At 31.4% G+C, this 18,805-nt stretch overlaps 1 protein-coding gene across 4 annotated transcripts in view; it reads right to left on the reverse strand.

The window, feature by feature from the left end:
- Positions 1-204: 204 nt before the first annotated feature.
- Positions 205-18,805, reverse strand: part of sigmar (Tumor necrosis factor alpha-induced protein 8-like protein sigmar) — a 349,328-nt gene continuing 330,727 nt past the window's right edge. For all 4 annotated transcript variants that reach the window (XM_081733677.1, XM_081733676.1, XM_081733674.1 and 1 more), the window contains one exon: positions 205-9,669. In XM_081733677.1, the coding sequence (XP_081589803.1) occupies positions 9,256-9,669 (414 nt within the window). In that variant the 3' untranslated portion in view covers positions 205-9,255. The remainder of the gene's footprint in view (positions 9,670-18,805) is intronic.

The following is an 18,805-nucleotide window of genomic DNA, read 5'->3' on the forward strand; positions in this document are numbered from 1 at the left end:
TCGTAAGAAGATAATAGTATACAAAATTCTAGAGTATCTTGAACACTATTCTTGTGATAATATGATAAATATAAACATTATTTTGTTGCTGTTTTTATTTTTTTCTCCTCTTTCATTTACATAGAGGTTTTTTTTTCGGTAAGTACAAAATACTTACAAAAATAATTGAGTACAAATGGTCCACTCGAAATATTGTTTTGTGTGTTGAGCATTACCCATGCAAACTGTTTTTTTCAAGTGCTCATATGTTGTGAAATATACATATTTGGCAGTAATACTATATGTGGCCTTTTATATTGCATGCTGGAGCTTCAATATATCTTTCACAATATAGAAAATTCGTAAACATGCATCATCTTTGTGTAATCTTATATTTATGTTAGACAATATATGTGAACTCTACGATATATACATATCATGATCTCATTTTATTGTTGATAAGTACATTCAAGCTGACTCTATTGATATTTCTGGAGCAACTCCATGTAAACACTGATCTTGTTAAATTTGTCCCAGGTACAAACATAGTCAAAACTTTGCAACTACTTTCTCAGACTGTTGTGTATAAAAATATGTTAGTTCAAATAGGACTACTATTTTAGAATTTGAAAGTGACAAAGCTATGAAATCTATACATAAAAAAATCTTTACACCTTTCTTTCCAACATTTTTTTTTCGTGACCTAAATTGCAATTAGAATATATTCCAATCCTTTATCAAATTTGCTCCAACAATGGACATAGGCCTCAAGAGATATTTTCAAACAAATTTACTTATGCCACACATACCGGTTTGAATAAATGGCACAAATATATATCCCATTTGTGTCATGCTATATATACACATGTCGCTACCTTGAGAACACCCACTTCCCACATAGCACAAGTACGTTCACGGGATGTCCTAGACTGAGCCCGCAACGGACGACGGGACATCCCGAGATTATCCGAATGTGCTTCCGGGACATCCACAGGATTTCCGCGGGAGATCCAGATGTCCGCTAATATCCCGGGATACGGGATATTCAACGGGACCACGAAGGGACGTCTATTGGTTTTCCCTCGGACCTCCTGTCCCATCTGGGACGTCCCGTGGATATCCTACGTGGGAATGCTTCAGGACGTCCCATGTAGGACGTCCATGGGATGTCTTCTCATTGTCCCGATAATCCCGGCCCGGGAACCGAATGGGATGAGTGGGATCAAAATGGAACATCCCAGGGACGTAGTGTGCTATATGGGCTGTAACTAGTACATCATCTAAATATCTATGAGGTGAAAAAATCTGAAGCTCGCAAGTTTGTCACGATGTATTTATCATCACTTTCGTTTTATTCACATAAAGCACTAATATTAACCTAGCATTATCATTAATTTGATCTGTGGAATTAGCTCTGCATGTCTAGCGCATATAGTTAATACTTCTTGTTTTAATAAACCACACTGAACACACACATATTCAAGTGTTACAGTATTCACAGCTAATACGGTACAACATTCAATATTATCATTATTCATGTGGTCCACATTGAGATATACTATTTTAGTTAAATTAGTTCCATCTTATTCAAGAACTGAAATAGGAAAAAGAGATACAGCAAAATCAAGTAATGCAAAAACTTGAAATAGGAAAGGGGAGACAGTGGAATCAAGAAATATGCAAACATCTAACATAATGCAAAATAGGTTTCATCGTCAAGGCATGAATGCACAGAAAAATGAACCTACAGAGACAATTGTCTATTCTTATACATCTAATGTACTTCAAACAAAGGTTATCATCTTCCACATAAGCATACTGTCTAAGTATTATCGGACCAAGATAAAAAGAAATCGTGACATCCTTACTAATACCAAAAAGTATTTACGAATAATGTTTGAATTGAATCTTTAAGGTTCGACAAGTAAATTGCTCGAAGGTTCGAAGAATCTTCCTGTAGAAATTAACCGCCTCCGCCTCACTTTATTTTTTTTTTTGTTCTTTAAATGGGTGAATCTTGACACTGTATATAGTACTGTATTATAAAGTAATAAATGTGGAATTATATAATAATTACTGAGTACTGGTCTTCAACATTAATTTGTCCCTCTGAGAAAAATTCTATGAGCGCCTATGCGTCAATGAAATAGTTTTAATTATTAATATACAACGTAAGACTCATTTATTTTGTCAGTGATGAACAGTACTAGCAATTGGTTATTATTGTGGGTGTAACATGTGTGAATTAAAAGGAAATTTTCGAAGATTTTACTTGTTTTTAAATGTTATTTTAAAAGTAAGTTAAACTATGTTTAAAAGTAATTGTGGTCGCCGCCATGGTACAAGAGAGAAAATTACATGCCATATTTTCCTACTAATAACACTGATTATGAAATAAAATATCCTCCATTTCACTGTGTTTAAATTTTTCAATACAAGTAATTTTCGAACTAAACTGTACGTATTGTTGTTACGTAAAATGAGCCAATGAGTAATTTAACATTTTCGAGATTTATAATGGTTAAAATTAACTAAACTAGAAGATTACAATATCAATATTTGGATGAGATTTGTTTCTACAGTGTATTTTTTAGTAATCCACGAATTCACATGATTTTTTAAAAAAAAAAAAATCATGTGATTATACTTTCTATGTATTAATAGCACAAAGTTTCAAAATAAATGTATAATGTTATTATCTGATTTTGTAATATTCATAAAGTGGAAATTCTTTTGAGGGGCTGAAGGATATGCATTCATAAATTAATTGAAATAAATTGAAAATTACCCATATCTAAAAATATAATTCCTTGTATTTCTTATTCACCTCTATTACTGTATAGTGTAAAGTGTTTAAAAAGAAACTTTTTAATACCAGATAAAAAATTATAATTACCCTTGAAAATGCTAAATTACTGTATTAAAAATTAGAAAGTACTTCTCCTTTGACTTCAATAATCACATATTATTCTATTCGTTAAAATATTATTGACATTACGCGCAAAGTTATCTGGATTCTTAAATTTAAGTCTTCATCAGTTAAATGACAAACTGTCCTTGCGTTGATAGACGTTAAAAAAAACTCAATCGAAAGTAATTGGTTGTAATTAAACCTTAGAAAAGCATTTTGTATTGATTTCTAAACATACACATAAAAAAACTACTTCTGTTACTGCCAATAATTTTAGATTGTCTATCTGAGTTGAGCGTAATATGCTACAAACTATGTGAAACATTTTTTAAGGTCTTCCTTTTTATTTAACTGACAGTAATCTTTTAATCCAGATACCATTTTGTCAGCACAGCTGACATGCTCATAGTCATATTTGTAAAAATTATGTATCTCCGGTTAAGAAAATGTTTGAAAAAATAATTGAGCAATCACAACGTATGTCAAAAATTGAGACTGCAGTGTAGTCAGTTTATGTTACTTGTTTTGAAGCCAATGTTAATTCTTATTCCTGAAAATAAAATTATTTGGTATGTCATCACCTCGTCTTACTTAAACCTGTGTTTACTTTTCCACCCAAATAAACTTTAAAATGCTATACATTGATATTATAGGAATAAAAGATCTATAACAAGAATGTTCTTTATTCTGGTTTTTAGCGATAATTAGTTATGAACTTATGTCTACAATTAATTCTTCCTATTTCTAGATAATATCATTAAACGTTTAGAATAAAATTTTCCATAGTTGTTCGTTTCAATTTCTTTTAAAGTAAGCAAGTAACACAGTTTCTCGAACAGAATGTGCATTATTCACAGATTAGTACAAAGTTACAAATATAATTCACATTATATTTAAAATTAGCCTTGCATTACTTTTGGTTCGTTTTTCCTTGTCACTGTGCTTATGTATAAATCAGATTCTAGAAATGCTATATTTTTTATCTACCTTTATAACAACGATCAACCAAATGTGCCTCATCTTCGATTAACGATTTAAGAACTATTCTAGCACTAAATTTTAAAAGAAATGTGTAAATAAACACGAAGAACAAAGAAAACGATGAAGTACATTTTCAGTTTGTAATGTGTACATGTAATGTAACGCAAAACAGAATTGATAGGAAAGCAAACATTATTTTCGATTCGTCTCATTAATTCCGTTTTAAAAACTTCTATATTACTACAAATACCAAAGTACATGTTTCTACCTTATATGTTCCTTCCATTCACGTATAGTATGATTAAAATTCAAACCAACCATCTTCCTTTTTCTAAATGCTGTGTGTGTATCTTATACCTCACAAAGAATGAACAAGATAACTGATAATACCTTACATATGTTTTGAGAAATAATACCATATTAAGAAATACTTTCCCAAACATGGGAATTAGTTTGCAGTTGTTAACCTTTCGAAATTCGTTAAATTGTTAAGATGATACGAAAAATAAATAAAATTAAAATACGGAGAGTGTAAAATTACTAATACGATAGTGTATAAAAGATTAGAATATGGTGGGAGTGCTTATATGACTAGCAAGTGTTAGGGGAAATTAGTGACGTCAAAATGTTATTTCCTAAGTAATTTGACGAATAAATTTTACTTTCGCATAAGGATGTCTAATTTAATGTTCGTTCAAGTTTTTATTATTTTCTTTCTTAAATTCCGCTTATTCCATTGTGCTATGCTTAATGGCATTCTTTGTAAAAACGTATGATACATTATGATAGATGAAATTTTATAAGGAATGAAGCACTGACATATGCAATATTATTTGACGTACAAATACATGGAGAAACAGTTTTTAAAAAGTTCATTTTAATATGAATAATTAACATTTCAATTTATCATCGAAATTCTCTTTTCATTATATTGTTATTTATTTCTCCGTTGTTATTTTCCTTGAAAACTGCTCCTAATTTTGGCAAAGTGTAATCAAGTTTAATATTTTTATACGACGATTTATTAGTTATTATTATTACTTTTTTTTGTTTTCAAAAATTCTAAGTATAACTTTATAATGTTTTGACTATCCAAAAACATTGCTGGCTTTATCGTGGTTGGACTTTTTAATCGTAACTCTAAAAAAAATAATGATTTCATCTTTACCTGTTCTTTCTTTCTTTCTGTAGTTCTAACTTCCACAACTTAAAACACAGAATGTGTGCTTTAAAAATGTCAAAAAGTTATGAGAAGAAAATTTATGAACTTACAATTCTCAAATTTTCCAAAGGAATTCTGACAGAAGTGAACTACAGCTTTTTTTCTTTTAATGATTCATTACACTCTAACAATATATAATTATGTACATATAAATTGTCAATTCTCACAACTACATTCGTTTTACAGTTATTTGTAATCAAACTAAAAATTTTCACACTGTATCACAAAAACATACAGATGTTGTTTAGTCAAGTTTTTACAAATACTTATACAATTCAAATATCAATAAAATTGATATCCAAACAAAATGAACTGATGAATGTATGGAACCTGCTACTAAATAACAGAAAGTTGTAAAATAATCTCTGAAGATTGTGTTCTTGATGTGTAAATTAGTTTCTCTTGTAGTGTATAAGTTTGTTCGTAATATTGTTCTACATCTATCAGATTCATACATTACAGCACAGAACAAATGTAGCATGTTTGCTTATAAAAGAAAAATCGAAGTATCGTACATCAAAACTTTTGAAATTACAAAATAATGAAATACTAATAAAATTGTAAAAAGATGATGAAATCAAAACTATTAATTTAAAAAAATGGAATTTTTGAAACGCACTGACAGTTTTTTCTCGAACATCACTTTTTTCCATCTTCAGAAAAGATGATAAAACTACTTTTAATAATAATAATGGTAATACTGTTAATAATAATAATAATGGTAATAATCATCTCACACTCAAAAGTTTAAATTTTCAGTTAAGAACTTGTAGAAATGTTACTTAAATCGGAATTTATACATACACATATATATAATTAGTACAATACATTTAGACCCCCAAATTTATAGCCACAATACTCATTTCAAAACTGAAACTGTAAGGAGTTGAAGTCAAATTTTGAATTGAATTAAACGTACAATTTAAGTTACACACTTCAAAACAGTCTAAAATAATACAAATTTATAACATACAAAGAGGGAAAAAGCGGCTGACTGACCGGACCGCGACTTGAACCCGGGACCTCGAGCATACCGTGCCGATGTGTTAACCACCATGTTTCGGTACGATATGCCGGAGGTCCCGGTTTCGAATCCTTGTCCAGTTAGTCACTTTTTCACTCTGTGTGTTATAGAATTCGCACGTATAGACGATCTGCTGTGTAAAAAAAAAAAAAAAAAAAAAAAAAGTCGTTTCCTCCTTTCCTAAGTATAATACAAATTTATTGAAGAAGTTGGTCTACAATTCTAGAATATGTCAGGAAAATTCATGTGTGGTTCTATTTCTTTTTGGTTTTGGCAAAATTTAAATCAAATGTATAATGTAAGGTCACCAGAAAAATATTTGAGTTTCTTAATATAGAACTTAAAAAGAATAACTTGTACTTATAATAGGAGTTTTGGCAGATATTATTCTTAACTCATTTCTATTTACGTCATATCGAAAATAAACTCAGAATAAATGGAGGGTAATGAAAAAACCTTTTAAGAAGAAACCTTAAATACAAAATGCTCAAATGTAATACGCAACATGAAGTTTCAAAGACATGGTTCGAAATCAAGGAATCTGAATATAGTTTTGTTTTATTTATTTTTAAAAAAACTATGTAATTAACATCTACGTAGAAAAAAGTTCAAAAAAGTTATTTTCTTTGTTACGATAGCACAACTTCCTAGAATTACTTTCTGAACACACAAAAAAGGCAGAAAATATTCAATAACAACACAAGAAATTTAGTTTTTTGTAATCAAGTATAAGTTTTTACCTTTAGTGCTTATTTGTTATGTACAGAGGAGACAAAACCTATTCACCCACAATTTTCTAAAAGTATGACAATACCTTTTCTTCAAAGATTGTATTGAACAACCATATACGCGTCAATCATTTCCTAACACGACTGTACGATGTTCATATTAAAACACAATTTCTTTGTCTCCAACAATAAAATATTGTACTGCTTTACTTATTGCCACATAAAAATTTACCTAGTGACGTTTCTTATCAAAGTATTGCTTAAGTTTTTCTAAAACTTAGAAAAATTTTTGGAAATTTGCTTAATATAATATGCATATTTCCAAATAATGACTTGAAGCAAACATTTACATATATATATGTTTATGTTGACTAGCGCAATCACATGAAAAGAATTTTTTTTCACATTTTCAACGAATTATTTAAACGATTCGCTTTCCTTCTGCAGATTCAGGCGAAATTCAATATTCTCCTCAAAATGCATAGAGTATATATATATTAAAATGATTTCAATACATTAAAACATGTACATATGAGTATGATCTGTGTGTGCTTGTTTTAATTTTTATGTATATATGGATATTCATATATATATTAAGCCTACAACAGCTATAGTACGTTCAATATACACAGATATTAATTTAAATATATATTTACAAAGCTGTCTATCCATTTTATAGCAAAAGATTGGATGGTCGTGAAATTCCTATCTATGTGATTAGTACAATGGTTGTTTTGATCTGTTAATGACTCTAAAATTTTGCTGTCAAATTTGTTTAGAACACGCATTTCTGAAATATAGTCCTCTGTTATAACATTATGTCAATACTGCTATTTTTTTAACTTTTTCTTACTATTGAACACTCATTATAAGTTGAATCTTACTCAGTAATTAAAATTGCTTTTGATATGAGACTGTAACTTGTTAATATACTTTTTCTTTTTCATTTCTTTATTAAAAAATCATAGTTTATTCTAATTGTTTTTATAAACAAGAACCCAATATCTAGAATACTCTTTTCTGAGTTACCACTTATCAACAACTCATTTAAAAAATAATATAAAGAGGTATACATGTGGTTTAATTCTGTGAGTTATCCAACAATATACAGAATTCCTTCCAGTATACATACATTTCAAGCTTTGTTTAAAGGCCTTTTTTAAAAAAATCTTGTAGTCAACAATGCAACAAAAGTATTAAGGATAGTACACAGATCTATCTATCTATTCATATTTGCATTAATGCAGTTGATGCATTATGCTATTAAAGGTCAGATCAACCAATTTATGATATTAATTTCAACAGTAATGTTATACAAACAAAAATTAGAAATAATCTTTCAAGTTTGTATTGAAATTATCATAGTAATGATGACAATCTATTTAAAACTTTACAAACTGTTGTTTCCGAATGTTTGAACAAAAATTAATGTTTTAAAACTGCTTATTTTTCATTGAAATAGATAAGATTTTGACAAGCATCCTTTCTGCAATACTAATATTTGGTACAAACATTTGCTTACTTTTGTCACAAAAAGTATAGAGAAAATTAAATAAATAAACTAATACTTACATTTTAGCCCTAGAACATTCCATTCAAACTGTGAAATTTAAGATATGCATGTTCCAAATATTTGTTAAACAAACCAACCAATTTTATATCTACAGCTTCTCAAAACTTCACTTTGCCAAATCAAAAGAACTTATCAGATAGTTTATAATTCAAAAACTATTATCATTGATCTTCTGTAGAACATTGCCAAAACAATTTATTTACACTTGTGACAATAAAATAAAACAAAATATAGCAATTTAAAATAAAGCGCCAGTGATATATACCAATATATATTTGCTCCAGATAAACCCCTGTAATAAATATTGCTATACATACAAAACAAATTTACAAGCTTTACTTTTAACATCAAATATATTATTGTTAAATTTGACATGAGACATAATCTACTAGAAAGTTTTTTTCTTTCTTTCTTTTTAAGGCTTTTGGTATATTGTTGAACAAGTGTAATGTGTTCAATTAACACATTATTCGTAACGGCATTTCCTGAACAATGTTTGTTTAACATTTCACTGCACATTTATTTTTGCAAGAAAATGGGTGTCTAGGGTTTGAATATAAAAAATAAAATGTTTATGCACAAATCAAAAAGAAACAGGGAATGCACATATCTCCCTTACGCACACTTCGAAAAACAAAATAAAGTCAGCAAGCATCACTGGTAGTCCAAAATACTACGTTGGTCAAATAATAAAAAAAAAAGGTATGGCTTTTAAGTATGTACACAAATATATGTCCAGCAAACAAAAAAAGTGCAGGAAATTTGTTCATTTTTAATGGTCTCTACACACACACACAGAAGGTGCTAGTTTAAAATTATCTTGGAGTTAAAAAAAAATTACATTCCACCTTCATCCAATGCTTTGTTCATATCATTCACAATACGACCCAGGTGCTCTCTGTATTCGGAATTCCGTTTGAACACTGCATCCAGAAATTGAGGGTTGGAGAAGAAACCAAACACCATATCTATTCTGGCAAGCGATTTGTCAGTGAGATGATTCTGAACAAGTTGTTTAAGACCCGCTCGACACTCATTTAGTCCCTGGGTCAAGTAATTTCGATCGTAACTGAAGTCCACTTCGTAAAAGCTGATAATCGCCATCGCCATGGAATGGAATCGATGTTTGAAACGTTCCGCTGATTTCAACTCCTCTGCCGTGAACTGTCCGTTGCGATACAATATTCCCAATTTGATCACTATCTTGATTACGTTTTTTACTATTTTCTCCGCTTCTTTCTTGTTGCCAGACTGAAAGGAGAAACAAAAACGAAAGATGTAAGTAAACAAGAACAAAACATGTTTCGTATGGTCATCATAATGTTTTCAAGTATTATATAAATCTTATGAAGGCATCACTAAGGCAAATCTTATGAAGGTTCCATATAAATCTTATGTAGTATTATATATCATTTTTCAATGAACAAATGCATTCATAATATTTTTAAACGAATAATCGCGTATTGTGTCCTAAACTGCAGCTGAAAGGAAGAAAATGAAATAATATAGAGAATACTGCAAAGCAGATAATAGAATTTTCTTCTTCAATCCATGAATACAGAGGAGTCGTTGACAATACGACAATACTATTTATCATGTTTTTAATAGTGATTTTAACAAAAGCTCAATTAAGTGAACTACGAAAATATATTTGAAGACCTAGGGAAAATCTGATTGATTGATTTTGAGTTTTACGTCCCGTTCAGCAGCGAGGCTATATGAGACGTGGACCTACTGATTAACGTGGAATCCGAACCACATGAGCTCCCGCCGGAAATCGAACCCGGGTCTCCCGCGCCAAAGGCGCGTACGCTAACCGCTTAGCCACGGAGGAGCTAGGGAAAATCTGGTAGCCAGTTCAAAAATGTACCGAGGAAGAGAAAGGAAACAAGCAAATAAAATTCAAATTATTTTTTTCTTCGAATACTTCAAATTACTCTCGAAAATAGAGTGGAACTGAAAAGGGAAAAGCTTTCTGGATACAGGTCAGGGCTACGATTACTGGCAAGCAGAGTAATATGTATTGAACATTCTATGATTACATTTGAGACATTCAGTTCCAGGATCTCTAGCAAGAAACATAGCTTTTATTAATAGTAGTATTATATTTCAAAGTACAAGTCCGATCTATGGAAAACGAATTTATCATATTTTTTGGCTACTAAAAAGTTGTTTTGAAGTTCACTGAAATTTTAATATAACCCTATATTTTTTTAACGTAACATACGATATCTTAATAGATCTGAATTTTAGACCATCTTCAAGTTTAATGCGACGCTCTTGCTCCTTATATGGTTCCATATAAATCTTATGAACTTTCTCGTGAAATTATTGCTTTTACATCGTTACAAGATTTTACATAAAGTTTCAAAGACAACTCAGTGAAATTATATACAAGTATGACTGCACTAAAATAGTCAGAATTTTATTTTTTTTCTTCAGTGGAGAAATAGCTTTTAGGACATTAGTAATCGAAATAAATTACCTATCTCAAGCGTATGAAAATGTATCCTGAATACAATGTTTAGTTGATACATCCTAGTATAATTAAACCGAGAGGAAAGAAGAACAGGAAAATTGCTGTTTAGATTCCAGTAAGCCGAGTGAATAGAAGTGGCATTTGTTTCGCTTTTTCCCCCTGCGCACGCCTACACCAGAAATGCTGTTGAATCCAGTCAGCTCTTGGAGGAAATCACACCGAAAAAAGAAAAAAATCGCTACACGTTAAGGGCAGAAAACTTAAACTATGTACTAATCCTTGCGTGCAAAAATTAGTACATACTATAAATTTTCTTCCTTCAGCTTGTAACGATACAATTATAACTTTTATCGCCTGTTTTCCTTCAAGAGTGGCAACAGATTGAATCTAATAAAGGATAATCGCTTATCACAGATTCTCTCTTTTTTTATATCAAGTTGAAATTTAAAAATTATGTAACATTTTAATTAAATTCCCGAAAGATTATAGTTTAAGTAGGTAAAATAAAACTGCTGCTTTCAAAAACTTTGAACATTCGAATGAAAATTTTAAATAATCAAACATAAGCTAATCATAAATATTGTATGCTCCTGATGAAAGTTCTTTTAATTTGATGTTCACTTATTACAATAAAAAAAAAAAAATGCCGGGAGAATGCGAAGAAATCTCTCTCTCTCTCTGAAAATATATACACGAACGTATAGTTTACGGTATATTGCATACATTGTCACTTTCTTGCCAAATACACTTCGTCTTCCTTGTAACAACAACGTATAATCCGCATACTAAAACAAGTTAAATGAATTGAAATTAATTTTATAAGTATACTTATTTTTTGGTGCTATTTTCTGTGTATGATATGCGTTTATTTTTCATATCGTTCATTCTAGCTTTGGAACTAAGTTAAATAAAAATTAAATCACAAAAGCAAAAGCTTATATTAACAGCCTTGTGCCACAGTTTCGATAACCTATGATTGCCTTTATCAGACACATTACATATGCATATCAGATAATGTCTGATAAAGGCAATGGTTATTTATCATATATATATATATAGTGAAACCTGTCTATGTTGGCTATTATCGGTTCCATTGAAAAGTGGCCAACTTACATAAAATAAGTGTGATTCGTGTATTTTTAGAATAGGTTTCTAGTATTACTTGATTGTATAATTTTAATAAGCAATAGCACAACGGCTACTTTTAAATAATGTATATAGAGTAATCATAACAATACCAATACTAGAAAACAATTACTGCGGTATATTTAATATGTGTACCTTTCTCTTCCTGAAAACTAGTCTGGTACACTGAATTATTCGGACTGAAAATATAATAGCACAAACAATTATAAAATCGAAACATATGCACGCAGTTTATTGAAATTGATATTGTAGCACACTGAGTTATTCAAATTGCAAACAAGAAAATCAAAATTATAAATTGAATAATTTATATGCAGTTTAATGATTTTTTTTTTCGGCAGTGACAAATATTTTCTGTAGATACCTTTTGAAAAGTTGCAAATCAGTTATTAATAAAAAAATTTACTTATGGTGGTTCATTCTAAACTTATGTCTTTTATTCTTTTTGACACATATTCACATTCTAATTTTGTAGTTAACTACCTCTTGTTAATGCGCTACAAGTGTTTCCCTTGGAGCGAAAGATATTTTGAGGAAATCTTACGGGAATTCGTATCTCAAAACCTACTCTACCTATCGACAAGCAGTCAGGTGCCAATAGATGACAATTGAGATGGTTAGCTTTAACCTTGAGAGTTTTCCGAAATTACTAAAGCTCCCCATGATGAAAAGAACCGATGTAGCTAATGGTTTTACCAAAACAGACAGGGTAAACAAATAAGTACAACCATTTCCTGAATTTCTGTATGTGCTTTTTCCTATTCACATCTTTCTACACCACCCCTTTGTCAGGGTAATGTTCTGGTCATTGACCTCCAAGACTAAATCGTGTGAATCTATGCTTCTCTGTCTCCAGTAACAAATACAGAATACTTGGCTCTCATATGGAAATACGAAAGAGTTAAGAAAAATAACAAAACGTATTTTTCGTGGCCAAGATACGTAGGTAAATTTATCATTATCATCACAGGATAAACATTGCTTCAATGTGGCCAACTTCCAAGATAGACAGGTGGCTAACTTACAGAGTAATAAGTAGAGACCGGATGTTTAGGCACTAAAAACCTGGAAAATAGGCAGGCAAATAGGCACCAAAAATTTAAAAAAATAGACAGTAAAATAGGCACTAAAATGTAACTCGAAATAATGAAGATAAATACTCAATACCATTAAAAAATAGATTCAAGTCATAGATAATGTTTAAAGAATATAGAAACATACTTGTTTGTTAATATCTTCTTTTATTGTATATATAAAAACGAAGCTTGTTATGCATTTCATACATACTGGGTGAACCTGAAAGATGTGCACATACTTTGGGAGCTGATTCATGACATCAAAAGAAGACAAAAACTCCTGTTGCATGTTGTCGAATTCTGCGTCGTGTACAAGTGACAGGGGGGTCAACTTGGAATCCAAAATCGAATCCTGACAATTGGAACGAGACATAAAGGTGTTCACATACTTCGGGAGGTGATTCGTGACATCCAAGAGGACTTTTTTTTCTTCTTTTCATGTCACGAATCACCTCTCAAAGTATGTGCACATCTTTCGGTTCCGTTCCAATTGTCAGGATTCAATTTTCAATACCAAATTGGTACTCTGTCAGTCGTACAAGACACGGAATTCGACAAAATACAAGAAAACATTTTGTCTTCTTTTGATATTACTAATCACCTCTCGAAGTATGTGCACATCTTTGAAGTTCACCATGTATATATATCGTAATGTACCACGTGCTTGTGTTTACAAACACTTAATATGTGTGTATTATTTATGTTACATAAATTATATATTTTCCCAATGAAGGCTTATTTTGAAGAAAAATGCATAGAATAGGCAATATTAGGCACTAAAGCAATTGTTTAGGCACTAAAGGTCAAAATAGGCAAAATAAAATTGGCTTAAATCGAAAGTATAAACCCCCATATAAACTTTAAAACGTTATTTTTGATCATATCTTTAATAATAAAGAATAGGCATTTTGCCTAACATCCGGTCTCTAGTAATAAGTAACGAGTGTTTTATGGGAAAATGCAGGTTCAAGACGAACCAGGCCAAGATAAACAGGTGGCCAACTTAGAGAGGCGGCCAAGTTGACAGGTTTTACTATATATATATATATATATATATATATATATATATATATATATATATATATATATATATATATATATATATATATATATATATATATATATATATATATATATATATATATATATAGTGCATATATAATTTTTGTCTAGTTGAATTCAGATGTACACGATTTTGTGAAAAAGAAACAATTGTGCAAACAATAAGGTTCGCAATGTCGTTAGACTATATATGTACATGTCGAACAGTATTTATTTTATAATCATTAATTTTTAAAAAGGTACATTTTATCTTCTATTTTTACTGGATATTCGACCAACATATTGATTTATTTTAAAGAATAAAATGCATCGTGAATGCTTAAACGAACATTGTGTGCATGTGCTCGAAATATATTGATCCAAGTTATTATTACTTTCTGGTTTTCTCGAAGTATATATATCCTATATAGCACTCATCTCCGAGTGACGAAGCTTTGGTTTGATCTGAGAATAAGTGCGTTTGTGGTGTACAAACAAGGGCGCCGATCCTGGGGAGGCCGAGGGGGCCCGGCCCCCCCCAAAGCTGATGTGGACCCCCCTTATTGTGTTTAAGAATATACAATATTTGGCACAATTTGAATGCAATTTGTCTTAAAATCCTCATTTATGCCTTCTGCATCTGAATGCCCCCCTTAAAATTTACAGAAACATTGGCGCCCTTGTGTACACACGGAAAAGAAAGTATTTGACAGTTGACAAATTTTCTTTTGCCAATAACTCGGGAACAAATGAATTAATTTGGATCTCTTTGTTGTTATCCTTAGAATAGTTGTAACTTGACAACTTGCCAAAATCGGTATTCTAATACGTTAATTTATTGTTGAGTTATTAGGAAAAGAAATGTCAACTGAAGAATACTTTTTTTCGTGACTGTACAACATCGTGCCCATGGTATTCTTAGGGTTTCCCATTTCCCTCTACATTCTCATTTCACCATTCTTTTACCATTATTCACTACATTCATCTTTCTTTAATTCAGTCTTCTTTAGTCTAAGAAGCAAGCATAACCGTGTGAAGTTAAACACGAAAATTAACTTCATTTCATTTCAAATAATAATAGTGTAATTAGACCTACAACGAAAGACTATTACTAATCACATCTTGCGACCCTTGTGATGAAAAATGCATTTGATGGTTTCCTACAGACAGGGCCAGGTTAATTGAAAGCTGTAGACCCGGGTCTCAAGGTGGATGGGAACTTTCACTCTGATCAGTCTCAACTGGCTGTCTAAAAAGAATCATACAACATACAATCATCATTTTTTAAAAAAAATTATTACGTTTATACAATAGGGTATGCTTTTTATTATTATTATTTGGTAAGTTCTATTACGTATAATATCATCTAATGCATGGCATGGTTCAAGTCGTAGAACTACATATATTCCCTAACTTTCCTACTGTATTTTCACATAAATGTATTAGTTGAAGTCAGTATAGGCCATATATATATTTTTTCTAGCCCCGGGCCTCCAGATTGGTTAATCCTGTCCTACTTACAGATATTCTGATCTATCGTTCTCATTTCCTTTCTTATTCTGTAATTCACATTCTTAATGAAACGGCTTTCTCATTCGTCTTTAAGACTATTTGCGCGTAGCGGTAATCCCGGGGAGCTAAGTCAAGTGTCCTATGCAATTAAAATACTTTCTAACGTATTAAACCTCTTACACTCAAAGTAATTTATTTTAGTCTGTTTCGATTGATATTGAGTTACGGAATTATATTTTGGGGAAACACATCTAAAAGTAAAGCAATATTCAAGTTACAAAAAAGGATTGTAAGAATAACTACCAAATCAAAATATAATGAGCATTGTAGGCCATATTAAAAAATAGACTCAATATACTGCCGTTACCTTGTCTGTACATTTTCCATCTGCTGTTATTTGTAAAGAAAAACCTAGGGCATGTCCCTGCTCGACATAGCGATCAGCACGAGTACGACACCAGAAATAAATGAATTTTTTCCTTAAGAGGCATCATCCCGGCGAAATTCAAATACCGCTAATTTTACAGTAATGATGTGATATCTTCAAGTAGATAATAGATAATCGAAATCTGGAACAAGACCGCCCTAGACAATATCATTTTACATGAGATACCATTATCACGACTCACTTATCTGCTTCCGATTTCGAGCCATTTTGAAAATCGGCATTTATTTTCGCGTTTCTAAACGGCTGAAAACGGAAAGCCACTACTAGGTGACTTGTGATAACGGTACCTCACGCAAAATAATATTGTCTAGGGCGCTCTTGTTCCACATTTCAATTATCTTTTATCTATTTGAAGATATCACATAATTACTGTCAAATTAGCGGTATTTTAATTTCGCCGGGATGAAGCCTCTTAATAGCCCACAATACATGTATTTATAAGAAAGGTCCTAATTATGCTGGCATTCTTATGTATAACAAGTTACTAAGAGAAATTAAAAATATGTAAGTCCAGAAACTCATTTAAAAAAAAAAACAACTTTACAATTACCATATGCAACATTGTTTTTATTCAACAGACGAATATCTAAACAAGAGTTAAAGTAAAATAAGAAAGGAATCTAAATAGTTACATCAGTTTATACAAGTTTCTCAAGCATGCTATGATAGATTCTACAAACTGCAAGTACCACAATATCAAATTCAATGTCAAGGTAGGATATAACAGAAGTAAAGTACCTAGTAGTACCTATACCTATTGTACCGACTTCATGACAAGTCCTATATTATACTCTGTATAATCAAAAGGATGCAAATAAATACAAATACAAACACACTGAAATCAAAGTTAGTAACAAATTTAATTACACACGCAGTCCACGGATATGTCATTTAGGTTAAAAGTGGGATGACTAATAAAAAAATGAATGATTATGGAAGAATTTGTAGAATCTTTCATTGTAGAAGAATCGAGGATATCTCGAAAAAAAAAAACAAAAAAAAAAAAAAAAAACAGATACGATGCTGTCCATCAACTGCTGTTCTGTCATACTCAAATGTCCTGGATTAGAACCAGGAACCCCTCCTACCAGAACCAGAGCGTTTTACTACTGACACGAGAACTTCACCAAGTTACAAAGGGCGTATCACCAAGCCACATAGTTTTCCAAATAACCATTTATGTACTATAGTAAAGATAAAACACCTATCTCCTGTAGCTTAACGAGAAAATCGATTTGAAAACTTGACAAATCTTACAAATGCAGATAAAGACCAATTTTAAACACTGGTTTATGGTTAACAAATTAAGTCTAATCCACGTGCAAAGTTTCATTGTTACAGAAATCAATAATTCTGAGAAAACCGAAACAAGAATGAGCGAAAAAAAAAATCATTTTAAGATTTCCAATGATGCGACACGTGATGAGAAGAAAATCGCAAAATATATTTATATCCAAAATAATCACTGGAAAGCACGAGGGTGACGACAACGTGATTACGTCTATCACGTTTTCCGAAAAAAGGGAATTCAAGTAAGATGAAGAATCTGAGGAGGAAACAAGTCGACTTTCAACTCGCCACACAAATCGTTAGGCATCAAAGCGCTCAAGCCGTGACCTTTTGCTGATGAGGTAGCTGATGCCTCAAATGTTCCCGGACTATCCGGACGTCAAAACGGAGATGCGAAAATTACCGACGAAAGACAGCAAAAGCCGTAGCTGACTATACATGATATGCTGAAGCCGAAGGAAACGAGCGAAAAACATCCTGGTACACAGTCATAAGGAAGTTTCCTTTCATATGAAACACAGTCAAAACAATTTTAGTAATCAACTCAAAACGGAGGTGACCGTGAAAGTACCTTGAAAATAATTAGAGAAGACACTGACAGATTTTGTGAAAGCACACGAAACAAGAACTGACATTCATGACAGAGAAATTAAACTGTGGGTATAGCAAAACACAATAACACATGATTTTGAACGTCAAGCTTCTTATAAGGGGAAGCAAGGTGGCTCAGTAGTGAAGCGCTTACCTCTCATGCGTAAGGTCTCTGGTTCGATCCCATCCAAGTAACCTTGTTGTGGAAAAACATAGTGTCTATAGGTCTTCTCGAGGTGCTCCCGTTTTCTCCTATATCATCATTCCACCGATTCTTCCATCATCATTCAGTTGCCTTAATTATCCGTCTCCCTTAGCCTAATTGTGGTACGTTAACCCTTAACACACCAAGCGGGGTCCTTTAGGGACCCCAGACGGTGATATTTGGTGATACTGCTGCAATTACAAGAACTAATTTATTCTCGATTTTTATATGTGCGCTGCATCCTTTTGGGATATCTGCTACATAATTAGATCAATGATACGTTCGTTAAAAAAGCGCAAAAAAATAATAAATAAAATAAAATAAAAATAAAAATAAGTTGAGAAATTAAAATAATACTTGGGATCCCTAGAAAACCCCAGCTTGGTAAACACGTTGACGATTTAGGCTTGGTGCGTTAAGGGTTAAACTGACAGACTTTTTACAGCTGGATTTTCAACTTTAAGCGTGAATTCAACGTTACAGTTGCAAAACAATCGCATAATTGTGGTTTATGGTTATGGTTGTGATATAGTTAACTAATTAAACTAATTAACCGTAAACCACTGTTTGAAACTGAGACCTAGAAGTCTGCATTATTA

Source organism: Thermobia domestica, chromosome 12, assembly GCF_964235325.1.
Source record: "Thermobia domestica chromosome 12, izTheDome1.hap1.1, whole genome shotgun sequence".
NCBI lineage: Eukaryota > Metazoa > Arthropoda > Insecta > Zygentoma > Lepismatidae > Thermobia > Thermobia domestica.